The following is a 16,922-nucleotide window of genomic DNA, read 5'->3' as shown; positions in this document are numbered from 1 at the left end:
GTGATATACATCATGAATATTGTAGTAAAATATTGTAGTTGAAAAAAAGGTAAATATCAAAGTCAATCAAACAATCAAGAGAGCTGCTGATCAAAGGTCAATCAAAAAACTACTTATGGACAAAATCTTTTGTATATTTTGTATATTTATATAGTACATGATGTATATCAGGTTATAATTTTTGAGAACAAGATTACAAAATTATGACAGTAAAAGATCAAATACATTTTAATTTACATTTCCTTGAATATTTTGTCTCCTTTATTTCCTAAGAAAACCATTGCCGATTATTTTGATTCTCTGAAAAAATATGTACATTTATTTCTAAAATTAATAATATTGTCTGTTCTCCTTAGTTATCACCTTCTGCTAGACCAACTGTATTATATGTACATGTATTACTATATTTTTATACCTCATTTACCATTTACATGGTTTTAAGTGAATAAATTGAATTGATTTATCAGTTCATGAACAATACTAGACATATCGCCTGTACAGATTTCTTGATCAGTGGCTGTTCTATCAATTAAATGTACGTATTATGACGTACGTTTCAATAAGTTTAACACAATGATTTATCTTTTTAATCCTTATTTAAATATACTTTAAATATCTTTATACAGATATAAATATTAACAGTTAAATGTCAAGTACATATACTTTGGTTGTTAGTTAACATAACTCGCTTATTCGGGATATGTTTTCCGCAACATGCAGCTGCGACACTAATTTCCGTACTAAACAACTAAACAACTAAAGAAAGCATTTTATTGTTTTAAATAATCATAACAATTATACTATTATGTTCATTTGTTGTAAATTTTAAATTTATTAGGGGTAGATGCAAAATTTACAACATAACCATCTCCCCCTATAGTAAATCCTAAATTTACAACATGATAATATAATTTAAAACAATACAATAACACACCTATGATACGTGATCCCACCTCTGATGTTTACTTTTAACAGGGCCTGTTTAAGGTGTCCTTGTTTGCACTACTCCCTATTTGTATTGTTTGAATGGACTCTGAGCTTCAATATAAACAGTTTGTTTATGTGTTATTTTTATACGTGTATAACAAAAATTCTATTGAAACTTGCCCTCAGGGAATAAGATTTTTCATGGGGGAAGAAAGCTTAGTGTCTCCCTCACTATCATTCAATATGTAATGGTTAGGGCCGTGGATATCGGCCTGGATAGCTCAGTTGGTAGAACACCTGACTAGAGATACAGGGGTCCCGGGTTCGATTCCCGGTCCAGCCATACATTTTCTCCTTTCCTGTTACAGATTTGGTGCCGTTGACCACCCCTGGAATTGCAGGTGAAAGTCCTGCCAGGGGCAATAAGAACTTGGGTTGTGTCTTCGAGGGCGAAGACCTTTAAGGAGGGAGGAATGTAATGGTTAGGGCCGTGGATATCGGCCTGGATAGCTCAGTTGGTAGAGCACCTGACTAGAGATACAGGGGTCCCGGGTTCGATTCCCGGTCCAGCCATACATTTTCTCCTTTCCTGTTACAAATATATAGAAAATAATAATACCCTTTTCCATATCACATCCTGTTTCAACCCGGGACACCAATATCAGCCAAAGGGCTGATACAGCAATTGTGACCTCAGGCATATGATATCGCATTTGCTGAAAATTACTTTAGTATGTAATGTATTTATTATTCACCAATAAAGGGCCCTCAAAGGCATATACAATTGTTATAATATGATTACAGTCATAGAGAGTATTGAAGTATATTGTAATATGACATAATAATTAAGACTATTATGGAACAAGATCAATTTACTTACTCTGTACATCCATTATTTTGTTGAAGTTAAATGAAATCTGTGTAGGACAAAAATAAATTCATTTCGATCCCGATGTAAATATAAGATCTACAGTAACTTTGCTAGCTACACTCTTTATATACTGGAATCGTCCCTTGTTCGTCTGTTTAATCCTTTAAAGATTCTATCTGTCTATCATAAAAGAGAAACACCGACATCTTGCGAACGAACGTAACCAAAAACGGGGATCAGTCATTGTAGTCTATTGTATTCACGGCTGGATTACTGAATTCTTCATTCTTATTGGGATTTCGATAGAAAAAATCCCCTCAAGATACCTCAAATCCACGTCTTGTCGTAGTCGCTACCGTGACGCTAAAATACATTTCAATGGACATTTACACGAGCAAAGGGGTTCGAGAAGGGAAATGAAAGAAAAACTAATGTCATTCTGTGGCATGAAATAAAATACAATAGTATGTTCGGCTCTAGTAGGGGTCGAAAGGGGGGGGGGTACTTTACAAAGGGCGGTCGGGACAAAAAGGAGTTATGGTCTAAAATTAAAATGCAAGAACCCAAAAACTTAAAAGAAATTCTTGTTCAAAATACTATATGCTGCGAATATAAGTTAGTACACAGGTTATTAAAGCCATATCATAAATCCAGGGGGATACCCGTTCGTAATTTGTCGGTTGATAAAGCTTCTTCTTACAAACACGTATCTTAAATTTTTTTATATAATTCTCACGGGTGCTAGTTGACTGGACCCCCCCCCCCCCCCCTTTAACATCCCAGACCCAAAGCTTCTCGAGATACTGCTCGAAACAAAAGTGCAACAGACTTGCTTAACAGAATTATAAGACGAACGAGCAGACCGAAATTAATATCCCCAACTTTCGGAAGGGGGGGGGGGGGAGGGGTCGGCACAAAAATTGAAGTTTAGTGAATTGTGTTTTTTTTTTTTTACATAATTTAAGATATAAGAGCGCAAGCTAGTTCAATATTAGCATGCCATCGTAGGACCGATGCCCACCCCACCCCCTCACCCAACCCCTGGAATAAATATAAATCCGGGTCCAAAGACATTTTTTGGCTTTCTTTCATTTATAACATTTACAATTTACAACATACAAAATTGATACCTGCAGTTAAAAAGTCAGAGGTGATTTAAGATACTATGGGCATGATTTTTTTTAAATAAAAAGTGAATTCTATGTAATTTTTGGATTTTTCATATGAAATACTTTTCATATTATTCACACTTTTAAAAGCCCGGTATCTTTTTGTCGGTATTCTGGAATCATTTTTTTCTGTTACAACAGGACGGTAAATATATTTTTTTTCTTTACAAATGAAGCAAGTTATGATTTGGTTATAGTTTTTAAGTGTATATTGGACCTTCGGTCAAAGTAACTCTGTCTGTGTGGTCAAAAGTATTAAGTGCATCTTCTAATTTTATATTTTGACGATTAATGTAATATTATAGAAAACTTGCTACTGTATACTAGCTGCTACTGTATACAGCTACTGTATACTTGTGCCGGTTTGTTCCCGTTTTGCACACATTTGAATTACAGGTAATTAAAAAATGTGTGCAAAACGGGAATTTCACCAGGTGAGATAATTACTTAATTGCTATAGTCTATACCATACTTAGTAAGTAGGTGAAAGGTGAACTTATAGTGAAAAAATAAGAGAATAAATACAATTTTTTTTATAATTTACTAACATTGAAAGACTTCTTGGCTTGGGCTTTATTTTTCAAATTAATTTTCATTCTCTATTTTCATTATTATTTGTTATATCTTTAATTCATTTAGAATTTTATCAAGATTGAAACGTATTCTTTTTTTAAGAAATTGGTCTTGATTAATAAACAAATAAATATTAAATAATTGATAATTTATTCAATAAAATCAGATATTTTCCCATAAATATATATAGAATTTTAATAAAATGCTTATAAAATTGTATTAAACCTCTTAAGAATACATTAAGCTAAATCAGGTATTCACAGGTAAATCCAGGTAAATCCAAACCAAAAATCAGATTATAATTGCTATCAAAACACACTTCACACCTATTGTTCATACCTAATTATCAAATGTGTGCAAAACGGGAACACACCCTTGTGCCACCTCAATAAAAAAAATCTTTCATTTTGGCTTCCTAAGGAATTGATTGGTAGTGACACTAAACTAAAAAGTTTGGTTGTGCCCCCCCCCCCCAACTGATATTGCTTGCTTCATGCCTGTTACATATTTCAAATAAAAGCAGCTCAAGATGATTTAGTTATGATCGCTATTTAATACATTATCTAAGAAGATACTGTCTATACCATGAATGCTCGTTTATTTCTTTGAAGTGATATTTTTATAAATTTCAAAAAGAATCTCTCTCTCTCTCTCTCAATACAAGACACTTTATAAAGACACTACCTATTTACTTGATTGCACGGATTTATTTTTCTTTAACCTGCATGTAAAAAGTAACGTTTCCCCATCTGAACAAGGCGCACACTACGAGTAGTTTGTATACGTTTAATCACTGACGCGTGGCAAACGTGTTTCCTAATCCGTCTAAAGTATTATGGTGTATTGTCTTCTATTTGTTCGCTTTTTTAAAACATTGTAAGTGATTACAATAAATTTGACTTGATCAATTTTCAATTACAAATTGGTTAAAACACTATCCGTTCTATTTTACACATATACTTATTTCTTCCGATTTTATACTTTGTATGTGTACAATCACCGTCCCGAGAAAACTATCAAGATACGGGAAGTTAGGGCGAGTTATGTTCGTTCGTAAGATGTCGGTGTTTCTCTAATAAGTGTTTACCTATTTATTCTAAGTTAAAGAAAAATAATATTATTACGAAGCAATGGATTATGTCAATTTTGTAGTGAGCACAGTATAGAAGATGAATATCAGTTTTTGCTTGAATCTCCTATCTATGAAACAGATCTCCAAATATGTACAAGCTTACTCAGTTACTCAGCTCTCATGATGTTAGGGTTTTAATTGATGTAGGAAAATTTATTCTCCATGCAATGGAATTAAGAAATAATGAATAGTTTAATTTATGTGTATACATGAATTATATACTATACAACGATATGACCCTCAAGACCTGCTACATGATTTTGGTGTCGTTACCAGGATAGGAATTTCATTGTTGTGGGTAGTGACTTTTAAAGACACGTGCTATGTACACAATGTGAGACAAAGCAAGTAACACCATTGTCTTTGTTTGTAAGGCTCATTATATAAATTGTATTTTAGAAGAACTTGGATTTAATTCTACAAGTGGCAATCCTACTTATACTCATACTTCCCTTTCTAAGGAAGAAATTCTTCAACATCATATGTCAGTTTTAAATATTTTTAATATTCTACAGAGCCAAAATTAATTTGAACTACCCTATATATATTGGATTCCGAAACTTCATAAAAATCCTTACAAACAAAGATACATGGCAAATATATGTCAGCCCAAGTCTGTGGCATTGCTTTCCATGTGTATGCTTTAGGGTTGGGGCTGTCTATTAATGACACACAAAATAAGCATCCTGTTAAAAAAAACAAACATAATATGTTATAGGATTAGTGTAATACTTAGCCGACCTTTACATAAATAATGAATTTATCAATTTATTATCAGAATAATCTCAAAAATGAGGAACTGTTTCTATTCTGTGTTTAATGTATAAATAATTATGACATATGTTATAAAAGAGTGGTAAAAAACTAGTTTCCAACATCGCTCATCATGGGATGTATTTACTTTGACAAAAAATGACTTATAGGAGAGGGCAATTTCCCGAAAAAATTACACTTAGATTTCATATTTTTGTCTTAGAAGTCTTTCGGGGAAGGCCTGCACCTAAATAAAATCGTGATATTTCGATAGATCGGGATGTAATGAATAATTAAAGATAAAAAAAGGTAGGGCACCCTGCCTAGGGTTAAATTCACATACACACCAACCCAATCGGCAATCCTCGGCCGACTCCGCTACGCTCCATTCAAACATGTGCGAGGTACGAGTCATCGGAGGAACTCCGAGTGACCCCCCCCCCCCCCTACACACACACACATACACACACTCCCGCACACAAATAAGGAAACCTGATTTTAATAATGTGTTTTTAATATAGTAAATCTTGTTTTAAAAATTCGAAAGGGGGGATGGTGCGCACACCCGAGGCACCGGCCCTGGATCTGCCTCTGATTTAGCGGTGTTCTTGCATTAGAAGTTTGCTAATGCTGCTCTCGGAAGTATTCGTTCAACAAAGTATAGGTATTGCTCGGAAATGCACAAGTGTCGACAATACCCTGTAGTTGAAAATGTTGAATTGAAAAGCACAAAGATGACAGGGGAAAATGAAACTTCATAACCCTGTCTTGTGATTGTCAATAAACACACTGACTGTACTGAATATTTAGAATGAATAGATAAATTTTATAATTTTTTCTAAAAACTTTGCAGTTGATGATAGTGAAAACATTTTCACATTTTCCTAAAAACATGAGGATGATTACTTTGAGAAAAGGGATATCTTCACAAGTCCATACGTAAAATATCACGTGATACCTCAGGACTGTCTTACATATGAAAAAAAAAACATAAAACGCAGCACTTGTTCTCTACGTTATATGTGGTACTATTTTTATACTAACATTTAACACACACCCCCGGTTGCTACGTTCCTGGACTTGGTTTTACATATGCAGGTTGATTAAAATATCAAATGCATAAAGTTTGTGCAAATTATTAATATATTTTTTATTTTAAAACATTATCAATGTCAATAATGAAACGTTACAATGCATCTATTACGTGTACCGCGATAAACACAGGCGCTAAAACGTCTTTTTCACTTGTACATGTACCTATGCTTGTTTACACCTGACGTTATAATTTCAATTTAAATTTTCTTTTATTGACAAAATATTAAAGTACTATCTTTAATATATTGTAAAATACTTTTTTGTCAAATTCTCATCAATTAATAAATATTTACCACTTAATTTATGAGAACTCAGAAGTGTAAAAATTCACAACGTCATTATGACGTTCCGTAAAATGTACGAAATTCGGCCATATGCATATGCTATTTTGAGACCTCTTATGGAAAATATAAAAGAGGTATTGAAAAAAGAAAGTTGGTTTGAAAAAATATACAGTCTGTAGATATATCTAGAGGCAAAATTGTCCTATTTTGAAAACAGGCGAATTTGTGTACTTTCTGACTCTTGAAAGCTCTTTATGCACAGCAGCAAAAATATATGTGTTTGTTTCTACAGGCAAATTAACATCACCACATAATAACAAATTTGTGTCAATGTTGACCAATTCGTCAAGTAAAAATAGGCGAATAAAAAGATTATTCCTAGCGTTTGGATAATTTCTGCAGGCAAAAAAGAAATGATAAACATTATCATGTAGATTCAGTTTGTAAATCCTTAACATACAAGTTATTTACACTCCGCAAAATTAAGAAATTTCTTCCATTTAATACCAGAAAACTTTTTTATAATGCATATATTTTGCCCTCAATAAACTATTGTCTTACAATATGGGGCAATGCATCTAAAACTAGCATTGAAAGAATTCATAAACTTCAGAAACGGGCTGCTAGAATTATTCTTGATGCAGCACCCGACGAACAATCAAAACCATTGTTTGAAAAACTGGGATGGCTAAATGTATTTGAATTAGTCACACTACATAAGTGTATTTTATTGTACAAAACTTTTTATGGTATGAGCCCCGAATATCTCCAGGACCTTTTTGTTTTTCATAGCAATGATTCCTATTCATTACGTTCAGAATTAAATTATAATCTTCGTTTACCAAAACATAGAACAATTTTATTTACAAATTCTATTCAATATTCAGGTGTAAATTTATGGAATAACCTACCATTACATATAAAATTATCACCAACCTTACCTATTTTTAGACGAAATGTAGAAAAAATTATAATTAGTCAACGTATGTAAATAAATGTTTGAATGTGTCCTTTGAACAAGATGTTTGACTATTACTGTTGTTTAAGACAATGTCTCTTGAACAATTAATATTGACTTCTTTATCAATTTTGAATCTATATCTCATTTAGATGTACATTACATTATGCACTAACGAACTCTACATGTTTTATCTTTGATTGTATCATTTTATGTAATATGTTGTTTGAAATTAGAAGGCCCCGGGGAAGAATAGTACCTGGTACTAATCGGGTTACCTTCTCTAAATAAAGCATTATTATTATTATTATTATTATAAACATCTTCATACTTTCCACATGAACATAAAGGGCTATTAATAATATTTCTTTTGTGTAAATCATAATTAAGTATACAGCTGTGTCTAAGTTTAGTATGGATTATACTTGTATAACGTTTGCCAAATGAAAAATAGATTGGGGGATTTTTTTACTTCTATAGTTAAGTTTTTTCGAAACGCATTGAGAGAGATAGCTTCCCTTGTTTCTGTCTTTAATAAATTCCACTGTTTCACAGCGTCAGGAATAAAAGATCTTTTATATAATTCTAATCTGCATCTTGGGGCAGCGTATTATTCCTTATTACGGGTATTATATTTTGAAATGTTTTCGCGCTTGTTTGGAACAATGTCATTCAAATATTCAGATACACTACCATTATGAATTTTGTACATCGTGGTCATTTTTGCATTATAGCGCCTAACTTTCAATGTTTCCCAGCCAGTTTCAGAGTAAAGTATTTCTCTTGACACAAAAATTGGAAGTCCTGTAACAATTCTAGCTGCAGATAATTGAACTCTTTCAAGCTTTTCGGCATTATTATTAGAGCGGCCATCCCAAACAATTGAAGCCGTTTGTTCAGGAACACATTCGCGAACACACGCAAGATATTCAGATGTAAAATTTTCCGTTGCTATATCTACTGACTGAGCCTCGTTTATATTTTTATTCCAATCACAATTTTCAATTAAAGAATTTAGTTTAACAAAGTCTGCTCTTTTATAAGCCCAATTTTTTCTTTTGTAAGATCGATTGTAATTTATGTTAGAAGAAAGCGTTAAATAGGTAGCTCTGTGATCACTTATGGAAGAGTCCATTACTAATGTACCCGATTCACGAACTTGGACATCAACTGAAGTGAAAATTGGGTCAAGGAGCGTGCTCGACGTGTGTGTAATTCTTGTAGGTTCGTGGATATTATTAACAAGGTTATGTGTTGAGATAATTTCATGGATGATATGTGTTGTGGAGTATTAAGGAGATCAACATTAATATCACCGACTAAAATTATTTTATCCGATTTTTCACTCATTCTGTCAACACACCATGACAGTTTGGTCCAAAAACCACTATCAGAGTTCGGAGGACGATATACACAGCATAAAAAGATTTTAGAGGTATGGTTATCAATTTCAATACAAATACATTCAATGTCAGACGGTTCAAAATCATAGTGTCTAATAACACGTATTTGATTAGAAAAATAGATCATGACACCTCCCCCGAAACAATTCCTATCTTTTCGTATTATATTACAAAACCCATCCAAATATAAGTCATCATTATTTACCGTTTGGTCAAGATGGGTTTCGGTAAAACATAAAATATCGAAGTCATGAACGGAAGAGTTTAAGTAATCTAATTTGTTTCTAATACTACGAATATTAAGGTGTAGAATGTCAAGGACATTTTCAATCGGGCCCGGATTGACCTCAATATCACCACATGCCAATAGAACAAATGTGAAAAATTGTAAATAAAAGTTGATGTACACAGATTTTAGGGTAATGGATGTCAAGCAATGAGCAAGTATTCTAAAAACATTTTGCATTAGTTGCAATAAACATGCGCTTGGAAAAAACGACCATAAACAGGTTTTTGATGTACATCTGCCAGATAAATAAAAAAGACCGATTGCAGCACGATATTGTTCGATGGAGTTACCCATTATCTACCTTGTGACAAAAGTATATTTTAAACAAAAAGCTGCAATCGGTGGCTGCTAAATTTATGACACATTCAGAAACTACAGTAGCTGAATACACATATTTGTTTGCATTACTAAGAAAGTTTGGATATAATGCACAGTTCAAAAAGTTAACAAAAAAATAATAGAAAGGATACATGTAACAACAATCTATTGGAATCCCATGGGTACCAATTGCGCTCCGTTATAAGCAAACCTATTTTTATTTTCATATGAAGCAGAATTTGTGCAAAATCTTATGCGGGTAAGAAAGAAAACACTTGCTGTGGCCTTCAACTCGACATTTAGATATATCGACGACGTATTGTCAATTAACAATGGTAATTTCCATATTATATAGGTATATTATACCTACGTCGATACGATATATCATTGGTGAGCTTGAGGTAAAAGATACTACAGAGTCTGACACATCTGTTTCATACTTAGATATTTTACTTGAAAGATATATCTCAGTTGATTCGATACGCACGAGCATGCTCTACGTATGAACAATTTCTAAAACGGGGTAAATTTTTGACAAGCAAGTTGATGAAACAAGAATATCAACAGTCTCGTTTAAAGTCATCATTTCGTTAGTTCTATGGTAGATACAATGATCTTGTCAGCAAATTCAATTTATCATTGAGTCAAATGCTGACTGACGTTTTTCATACTAATTGTTAATCAATTATTTACACACTGAATTGACGATGGATTTTCCTGTTATTTCCGGACCATGACAAGGAGCACACGGCGGGTTTGACCGGTCAGCTGGTGATGCTCACTCCTCCATGGCACCTGATCCCACCTCTGATGTTTCGGAGGCCCGTGTTTGCTCTGCTCCTGTTTTGTATTGTTTTGCGGACTTTGAGATTGAATACTCTTCGTTATCTCAATATCTTTCTTAATCAGCAATTCGGGCCAGGCTGAAATCTATATTGTCTTGTTAAACCTGGTTTTTTGTACTATTATGACTATTGTTGGGTAAAATAAATTCACATCAGCTTGTTCATAGAGTGAGGTATGTTGTAAAATATTTTTCACTGGTGGATTTCGAACTTTGATATTTTTTCAATTAATTTATCTTTAAAATAGTTTAATCAAAAATGAATTAGAAATGTCGTTAAAGGATCTTCTGTCTGACATTTGACCGTTTGATAGACTAGTATCTGAATATCTATTTTTTAAAGAATGTACATGTCTAAGTGCGAAAAGTAGGTCGGCTTATATACGTTAGGAAATATAAACATCGTCATTCAATATGAAATTACAGATTTTTTTCATGCAATTTGAAATTGTCTTCGTTTGTAAGGCTCATTATATAAACTGTATTTTAGAACAACTTCTATATATAATTCTACAAGTGGTACATGTAATCAAACTTATACTCACAGCTCCCTTTCTAAGGAAGAATGATTTCAAAATCTCATGTCAGTTTTGAATATTTTTAAGATCAAAAAAAGTAAAAATGAATTTGAATTACCATATCTATATTGGATTCCGAAACATCATAAAAATCCTTAGAAAAAAGATACATAGCGGGTTCCAGTAAATGTTCAAGCCTCTTTCTTTATACTCCTCACTTAGATATCACAGTGTAAAAGCAGTGAAACATCAAGAGTACTGTGCAACAAAATATCCAAGAAGTGGTGTAAATCAGATGTGGATAATTAAAAATGCCAAATAACTTAAGCAATTTAAAATCACAAGATTTTTACCAAAATCACAGCTTAAAAACTTACAGCTTTTCAACTTTATACACAAACGTTCTCCTCTAGGCTTCTTGATATCATTGACAGCTGCTTTTTCGATAAAAATGGAAATCGTAAATTTACTAACCTTGGCATTGGTCATTAGCAAAACTATTTTGTTAAAAAAACTTTCTGATTGTACACACAAGCACTCTGAAATAGTTATCAAAAAGATGATTGAGTTTTTGATTGACAATATCTATGTGATTTTTGGAGACCAGGTCTTCCAACAATCTATTGGAAATTCCGAAAGGAACCATTGCACCCCGTTACAAGCAGAGCTATGTTTTTGTATTTATCTTTAGCAGAATTTGTGCAAAATATTATGCGTGTTAAAGAAGAAAGCATTTACTGTGACTTTCAACTCGATAGATTTATCTACGACGTATTGTCATGTTACGATGATAATTTCTATTCTTATGTCGATACGATATGTCCTGGTGTGCTTGAGATAAAAGATACAACATAGTCTGACACATCTGTTTCATATTTGGATATTTAACTGAAAAAAAGTAAATGGAAATCTAACAAGCAAGCGCTATGATAAACGTGATAATTTTAATGTTACAAGCGTCAACTTTCCAACTTACGCACCAATATACCTCCATAACATGCATACGGGGTTAATATATCTCAATTGATTCCACACGCAATATATACGTATATTTTTTTTAATTAAATAATTATTTGAAAAAAGATAAGTAAACAAACAAAGAAAATTATTACATTGTAGTAATAAGGTTTATTAAAAAGAAAATATTAAGCTGAAATTTGAAAATTGTTCAATTGTTATTTTTATATACAGTATACATATAATTACATTTAATTGAAGTCAATTGAGACCCAACACCACGTTTTTCTAATGAATAAGAAACTCATTTTTTCTTTAGACTAACATCTCACTCTTCTTGTGCCTGAACGTCTAATGCCAGAAAATTTTCGTGTTAAACCTTTGAAAGACCTCCCTTTCGATGCCAGGCGCCCAATGAGACGTACAATAAGTTTGACGAATGCACCGATACCTCTCTTCTTGCGGCCACAGTTAGATTTAGACCGGAAGCTTACAGACCGGGACTTGCCTTCTTTAACACGACTTCGTCCATCTTTCCAGCCATCAATCACACGTTGGTGTGCTTTATCTGGTCCACCAAAACGAGAAGCACTTCGATACCGGTCATCTATTATCTTCTCCATCCTATCTAACTGGGTTTCCACATTCACACCTACATAGCAAAAACTTCTACAATGACACTTTATATAAAATAATATAATAATAGCTATTAAATAAATTTGAAAATAAAGCTTTAAACTCTAATCTTCAATAATTGATAAGCTAACTTTATATAGTTCAAATTCATGAGTAGGAATTGAAGTGTGCTCTGTAATTTATGGAATCATTTTTAATCTGACAAGTTGCAAAATCCAAAAAGAGTTTCGGGGAAAAAAATCAATATTGCACTTTGAAAAACTCGGTCAAAAGTTTGTTTATTACAGTTTTCAAAAATGAGTTATTTTCCTTTAATTTATTCTATGACACGTAAACACCCATAATCCACAATCGAAAAACGACATGAGTCCATCTTATTTCACGCTGGATAATTAAATTACTAGTACATGTATATGGAAATAATGAACAAGCTCAAAAGTCCATTCAAACAATAACCAGAAGTATCTGACGAGACTGTAGCTCTATTGGTTTGTACTTGTAACAAAGGAAGAGACAACTGGCATTTGAACTTAAACTTTGCAAAAGCTATAAATTAAACAATGGTCTTTGGTATAGTATTTTTCTTGGCAAGATTTATTGCAATCAGACTAAAAGTGTAGGAGGAGTAGCATTTTGAGAATATTTCAAAGAAATTTCAGTAACACTGTTCACTCCGTTCATCAAATTCAAAAAAACAATCAACAGAATGATGCCTTATAAAGTAGTCTACTTGTTTGCCAAGTTATGTTGAAATCCAACCAAAAGTGTAGGAGGATTAGCATTTTGAAAGTAATGATTACAGGTAGACAGACAAACAAACAGCTAGGCGGACGGACGGATCACGGACTTTCGCCTAAGCTCCTCTGATCTTTGACCAATAGAGCTAAAAATCGGGAGCAGAAGATACACAGACCTCTTTAACATCATAGGTGGTATCAGGTGCTATAAAGGAGTGTGCATCCCCTGCCGACCTGTCACAAACAGCGTGTACTCCCTGTCATGATAGAGAACATCTGGGGGAAAATCCGTAGACAATCCACAATGTATGTAAATGTCTTATTATTAGTATGAAAATTATCGGTCATCATTTGACTTAATGAAATATTTTATTTGCCGACAAGGTCATGGTATCGACGATAAAACTTAATAAATGATGCCTTTTAACAAGACTGTTTCTTCAAATCGTTTGTCAATTACATTTCTTGTTTATGAAAACGTTCTACGTAGAGCATGCTTTTTTGTATCTTATAAACTGAGAGATATAAACATATAAATAAGAGTATTGCTACAAAAGTTAGGGAAGTTGAGAGACGCGTACTTTACAAATGCAACTTTATTTTAAAAATGCCCTAATTTTAGAATTGTTTAGCCATTTTAACTTTTATCCATAGTTATTCTTATTGATATGCACAATTAGACCAGGTTAGGGTGAAACATCGATTGTGTCGTGTGTGTGTGTGTGTGTGTGTGTGTGTGTGTGTGTGTGTGTGAGAGAGAGGGTGAGTGAGTGGGTGTGAGGGGTGTGTGTGTATGTGTGTGTGCATTGGGGGGGATTATTGACAAACAAAAAAAAGAATGTAATTCTAATAAAATACTCATAAGTAAAATCATTTATTCATACTACATATATACCTCTCTCGGCTTGGTTTGCATAAAACTGTGTGGAACTTCTAACGGCATCCCCATAATTCTTGACATTCAAACGCCCCCAGTCTTCTATCCTTCCCTTCTGTATGGCGCTGCGAAATTCCTGTTCAAGGCCTCTTTCTCCAAAATATTGCCGGAAGTACTCGTACTCATTCTGACCTGGATATAAACCCCGTTTATATCGGTGTCTGCAACACAAAAATGTTACTATAATGACACAATCAACATGGCGTCAGACATTGATTAATACTGAGAGTCAGGCTTTTAGATAAGTAAATGTTTAATTTTAAAGATTGCAAACTAATTTTAAAGATGGCAAATTTTAAAGATGACGTTGAAGCTTAACGTAATACTGAGATTGGAGCTTGTACAGCAGGTAAAAAAAATTATATAATTGTAAAAAAAAAAACAACTTTGACATTAACTTTTCTTGGATTTCTGCAATGACTAACGACATTGCAACAGATAAAATTTAAATTACAACTACATGTATTTTAATTTCCTGAATTTATTGTAAAAACAATGTTGGTTTGAAGTGATGCTATGAATTCTAAACAGATTGGACTAATTTCACGAAGGAATCTATGGTGGCATATTTCTACCTCCTACATGCAAGACAAATTATGTTAACATGCAAGAAGGTTATGTCATCATGCAAGATGATTATGTCTACATGCAAGATAATTTTGTTGATATGCAAGTTACAAATTTTGGAAGAGATTCTGATTTTAATATCGTTAAAATCACTTACGTAGGCCGGTATCTGAAATCATGGATGCAGGAAGCAACATAATTATGTCAAGATACGATTAACTTATGTTAACATGCGTGATAATTATGTAGACATGCAACTTATCTATGTTAACAAGCGAGATAAGTATTTAGACATACAAGATACTCTAGATTTTATGTTCACATGTATACGATAATTATGTTTACATGCTACTTATTTATATCAACATTCGACTAACTTATGTCAACATTCGAACTATGTTATTACATACAAGATATTAATGTCAACATGCAAGATAACTTAAATATCTTGCATGTTCACATAATTATCTTGCATGTTGACATAAATAAGTCACATGTTGACATATCTTGCATGTTAATTAACTTAAGTAAGCTGCATGTTGACATAATTATCTTACATGCTGTCATAAATAAGTAACACGTTTACATAATTATGTTGCATCTTGCATCTACGATGTCAGATAGAGGCTTTAGTAAGTCAGTTTACACGTATCTAAATTTTATTTTCGTATAAAATTGGTGACTTGTATGTCAACATAATTATGTTGCATGTCTACAGAATTATGTTGCATGCGTTTACATAATTTATCTTGCATGTAGGGGCAGATATATGCCACCATAATCGTATCTCACCTTGCAATGTCGCTGCCAAGGGAGTTAGGCTTTGACAAATGTTCGTTCTCTGAAAATTAAGGTCAAGGAAAATAATAACCTTTTGTAAAAGGCTAATCTTTTTAAGAGGCATTCGGCGGAAAAAAACATTCAATGAAATTAGGCAATATAATTATCCAAAATAAACTCCACGTGAAAATAAATTCTAGCGTTGAGCTTTTAATAAAAACGTATACTTAGTTTGATGGTTTAATAATGGGATTGAAAAAAAGAAAGATACCGTTTCGGAGATTGTTTCATAGACATATATATAATAGCATAGTACATTTGTTGTTTCAGATAGTTTTTAAAAGTCACATATGGCGTATTTTAAGTCTAGACTAACTAAACAAACACCCACACATATATGCCACCATATTATTGCAACAAAATGTGATAGCTTATCTTGACTGGACAAGATATAAAGTCGAAGTTTGTCGACAAACCAGAAAGTTATCCTGACTTGACGAGATAGTTATCTTGACTTGACATAATATGCTATGTTGACAAAAAATCATGTGGATGGCATAAATATGCCACCATAAATTTCAATGTAGACAAGATGACAATTTTCTTCCAAAAATAGCTTCAAATTGAGCACATTTTAAAAGTTATGTCAAGCGGAGTAATACGTTTTTGACCTAAATCATTGTGACGTAGGCAACGTACGTTATATGAAATAAATTAAATTTTTTATCCAATGAAATACCTCATTACAACTCAAATTAAATTTTATCAGTTTATCAAAAACATATACATGTGTATTTAGCTGTTTACATGAGACATTACAGAAGCAAAATATTAATAAATAATAATTACAAAGTAAACATTTAAACAAATTAAATCGCCATTGCAGGTATTTGGTTATGATATTTAAATATTTACCTGCACTGACAAAGACGAGCATCAAAACAAATAAAAAGGATGTCGTCAAACACATTGTCTAAAAGACAAAATATAAGGATTATTATTCATGCATTTATTGTTGAGAAATGCCTTTGCAACAAATTTGCACTTAACTATGAAAAAAAAAATAGCTTAATAGAAAAACACACAATTAACGTTCAGTTATAGACCAATCAATTTTTAACTTATCAAAACATTTATGAAACAATCACTCTAGATGGAATGGTGAAACCCTTAC

At 32.7% G+C, this 16,922-nt stretch overlaps 1 protein-coding gene and 1 non-coding gene across 2 annotated transcripts; one reads left to right on the top strand and one right to left on the bottom strand.

The window, feature by feature from the left end:
* The first annotated feature begins 1,426 nt into the window (after positions 1-1,426).
* Positions 1,427-1,500, top strand: Trnas-aga (transfer RNA serine (anticodon AGA)). The gene has a single exon. It is a non-coding gene; the product is annotated as a tRNA-Ser (tRNA).
* A 10,789-nt stretch (positions 1,501-12,289) lies between these two features.
* LOC134273835 (uncharacterized) lies at positions 12,290-16,717 on the bottom strand. The gene is made up of 4 exons (XM_062756047.1): positions 16,664-16,717; positions 15,761-15,809; positions 14,360-14,562; positions 12,290-12,743 (listed from the first exon to the last, which is right to left on the bottom strand). The coding sequence occupies exons 1-4, from the start codon at positions 16,683-16,685 to the stop codon at positions 12,412-12,414; spliced, it is 606 nt and encodes a 201-aa protein (XP_062612031.1). The 5' UTR covers positions 16,686-16,717; the 3' UTR covers positions 12,290-12,411.
* Between the last annotated feature and the right edge of the window lie 205 nt (positions 16,718-16,922).

The sequence above is a fragment of the Saccostrea cucullata genome, unplaced genomic scaffold (assembly GCF_032062105.1).
Source record: "Saccostrea cucullata isolate Sc308-1 unplaced genomic scaffold, CSIRO_AGI_Scuc_v1 ctg7627, whole genome shotgun sequence".
In the NCBI taxonomy this organism is placed as follows: domain Eukaryota; kingdom Metazoa; phylum Mollusca; class Bivalvia; order Ostreida; family Ostreidae; genus Saccostrea; species Saccostrea cuccullata.
Note: the sequence above shows the minus strand (reverse complement) of the source record. Positions and strands in the feature narration are given on the sequence as shown.

Excerpts from the sequence above, each read along its gene's own strand:
- LOC134273835 (XM_062756047.1), bottom strand. The coding sequence starts at position 16,685 with ATGCTCGTCTTTGTCAGTGCAG. Across the intron at positions 15,810-16,663 it reads GCTCGTCTTTGTCAGTGCAG|AGAACGAACATTTGTCAAAG; the intron begins GTAAATATTTAA and ends CTTAATTTTCAG. Across the intron at positions 12,744-14,359 it reads TGCAAACCAAGCCGAGAGAG|GTGTGAATGTGGAAACCCAG; the intron begins GTATATATGTAG and ends TTTGCTATGTAG.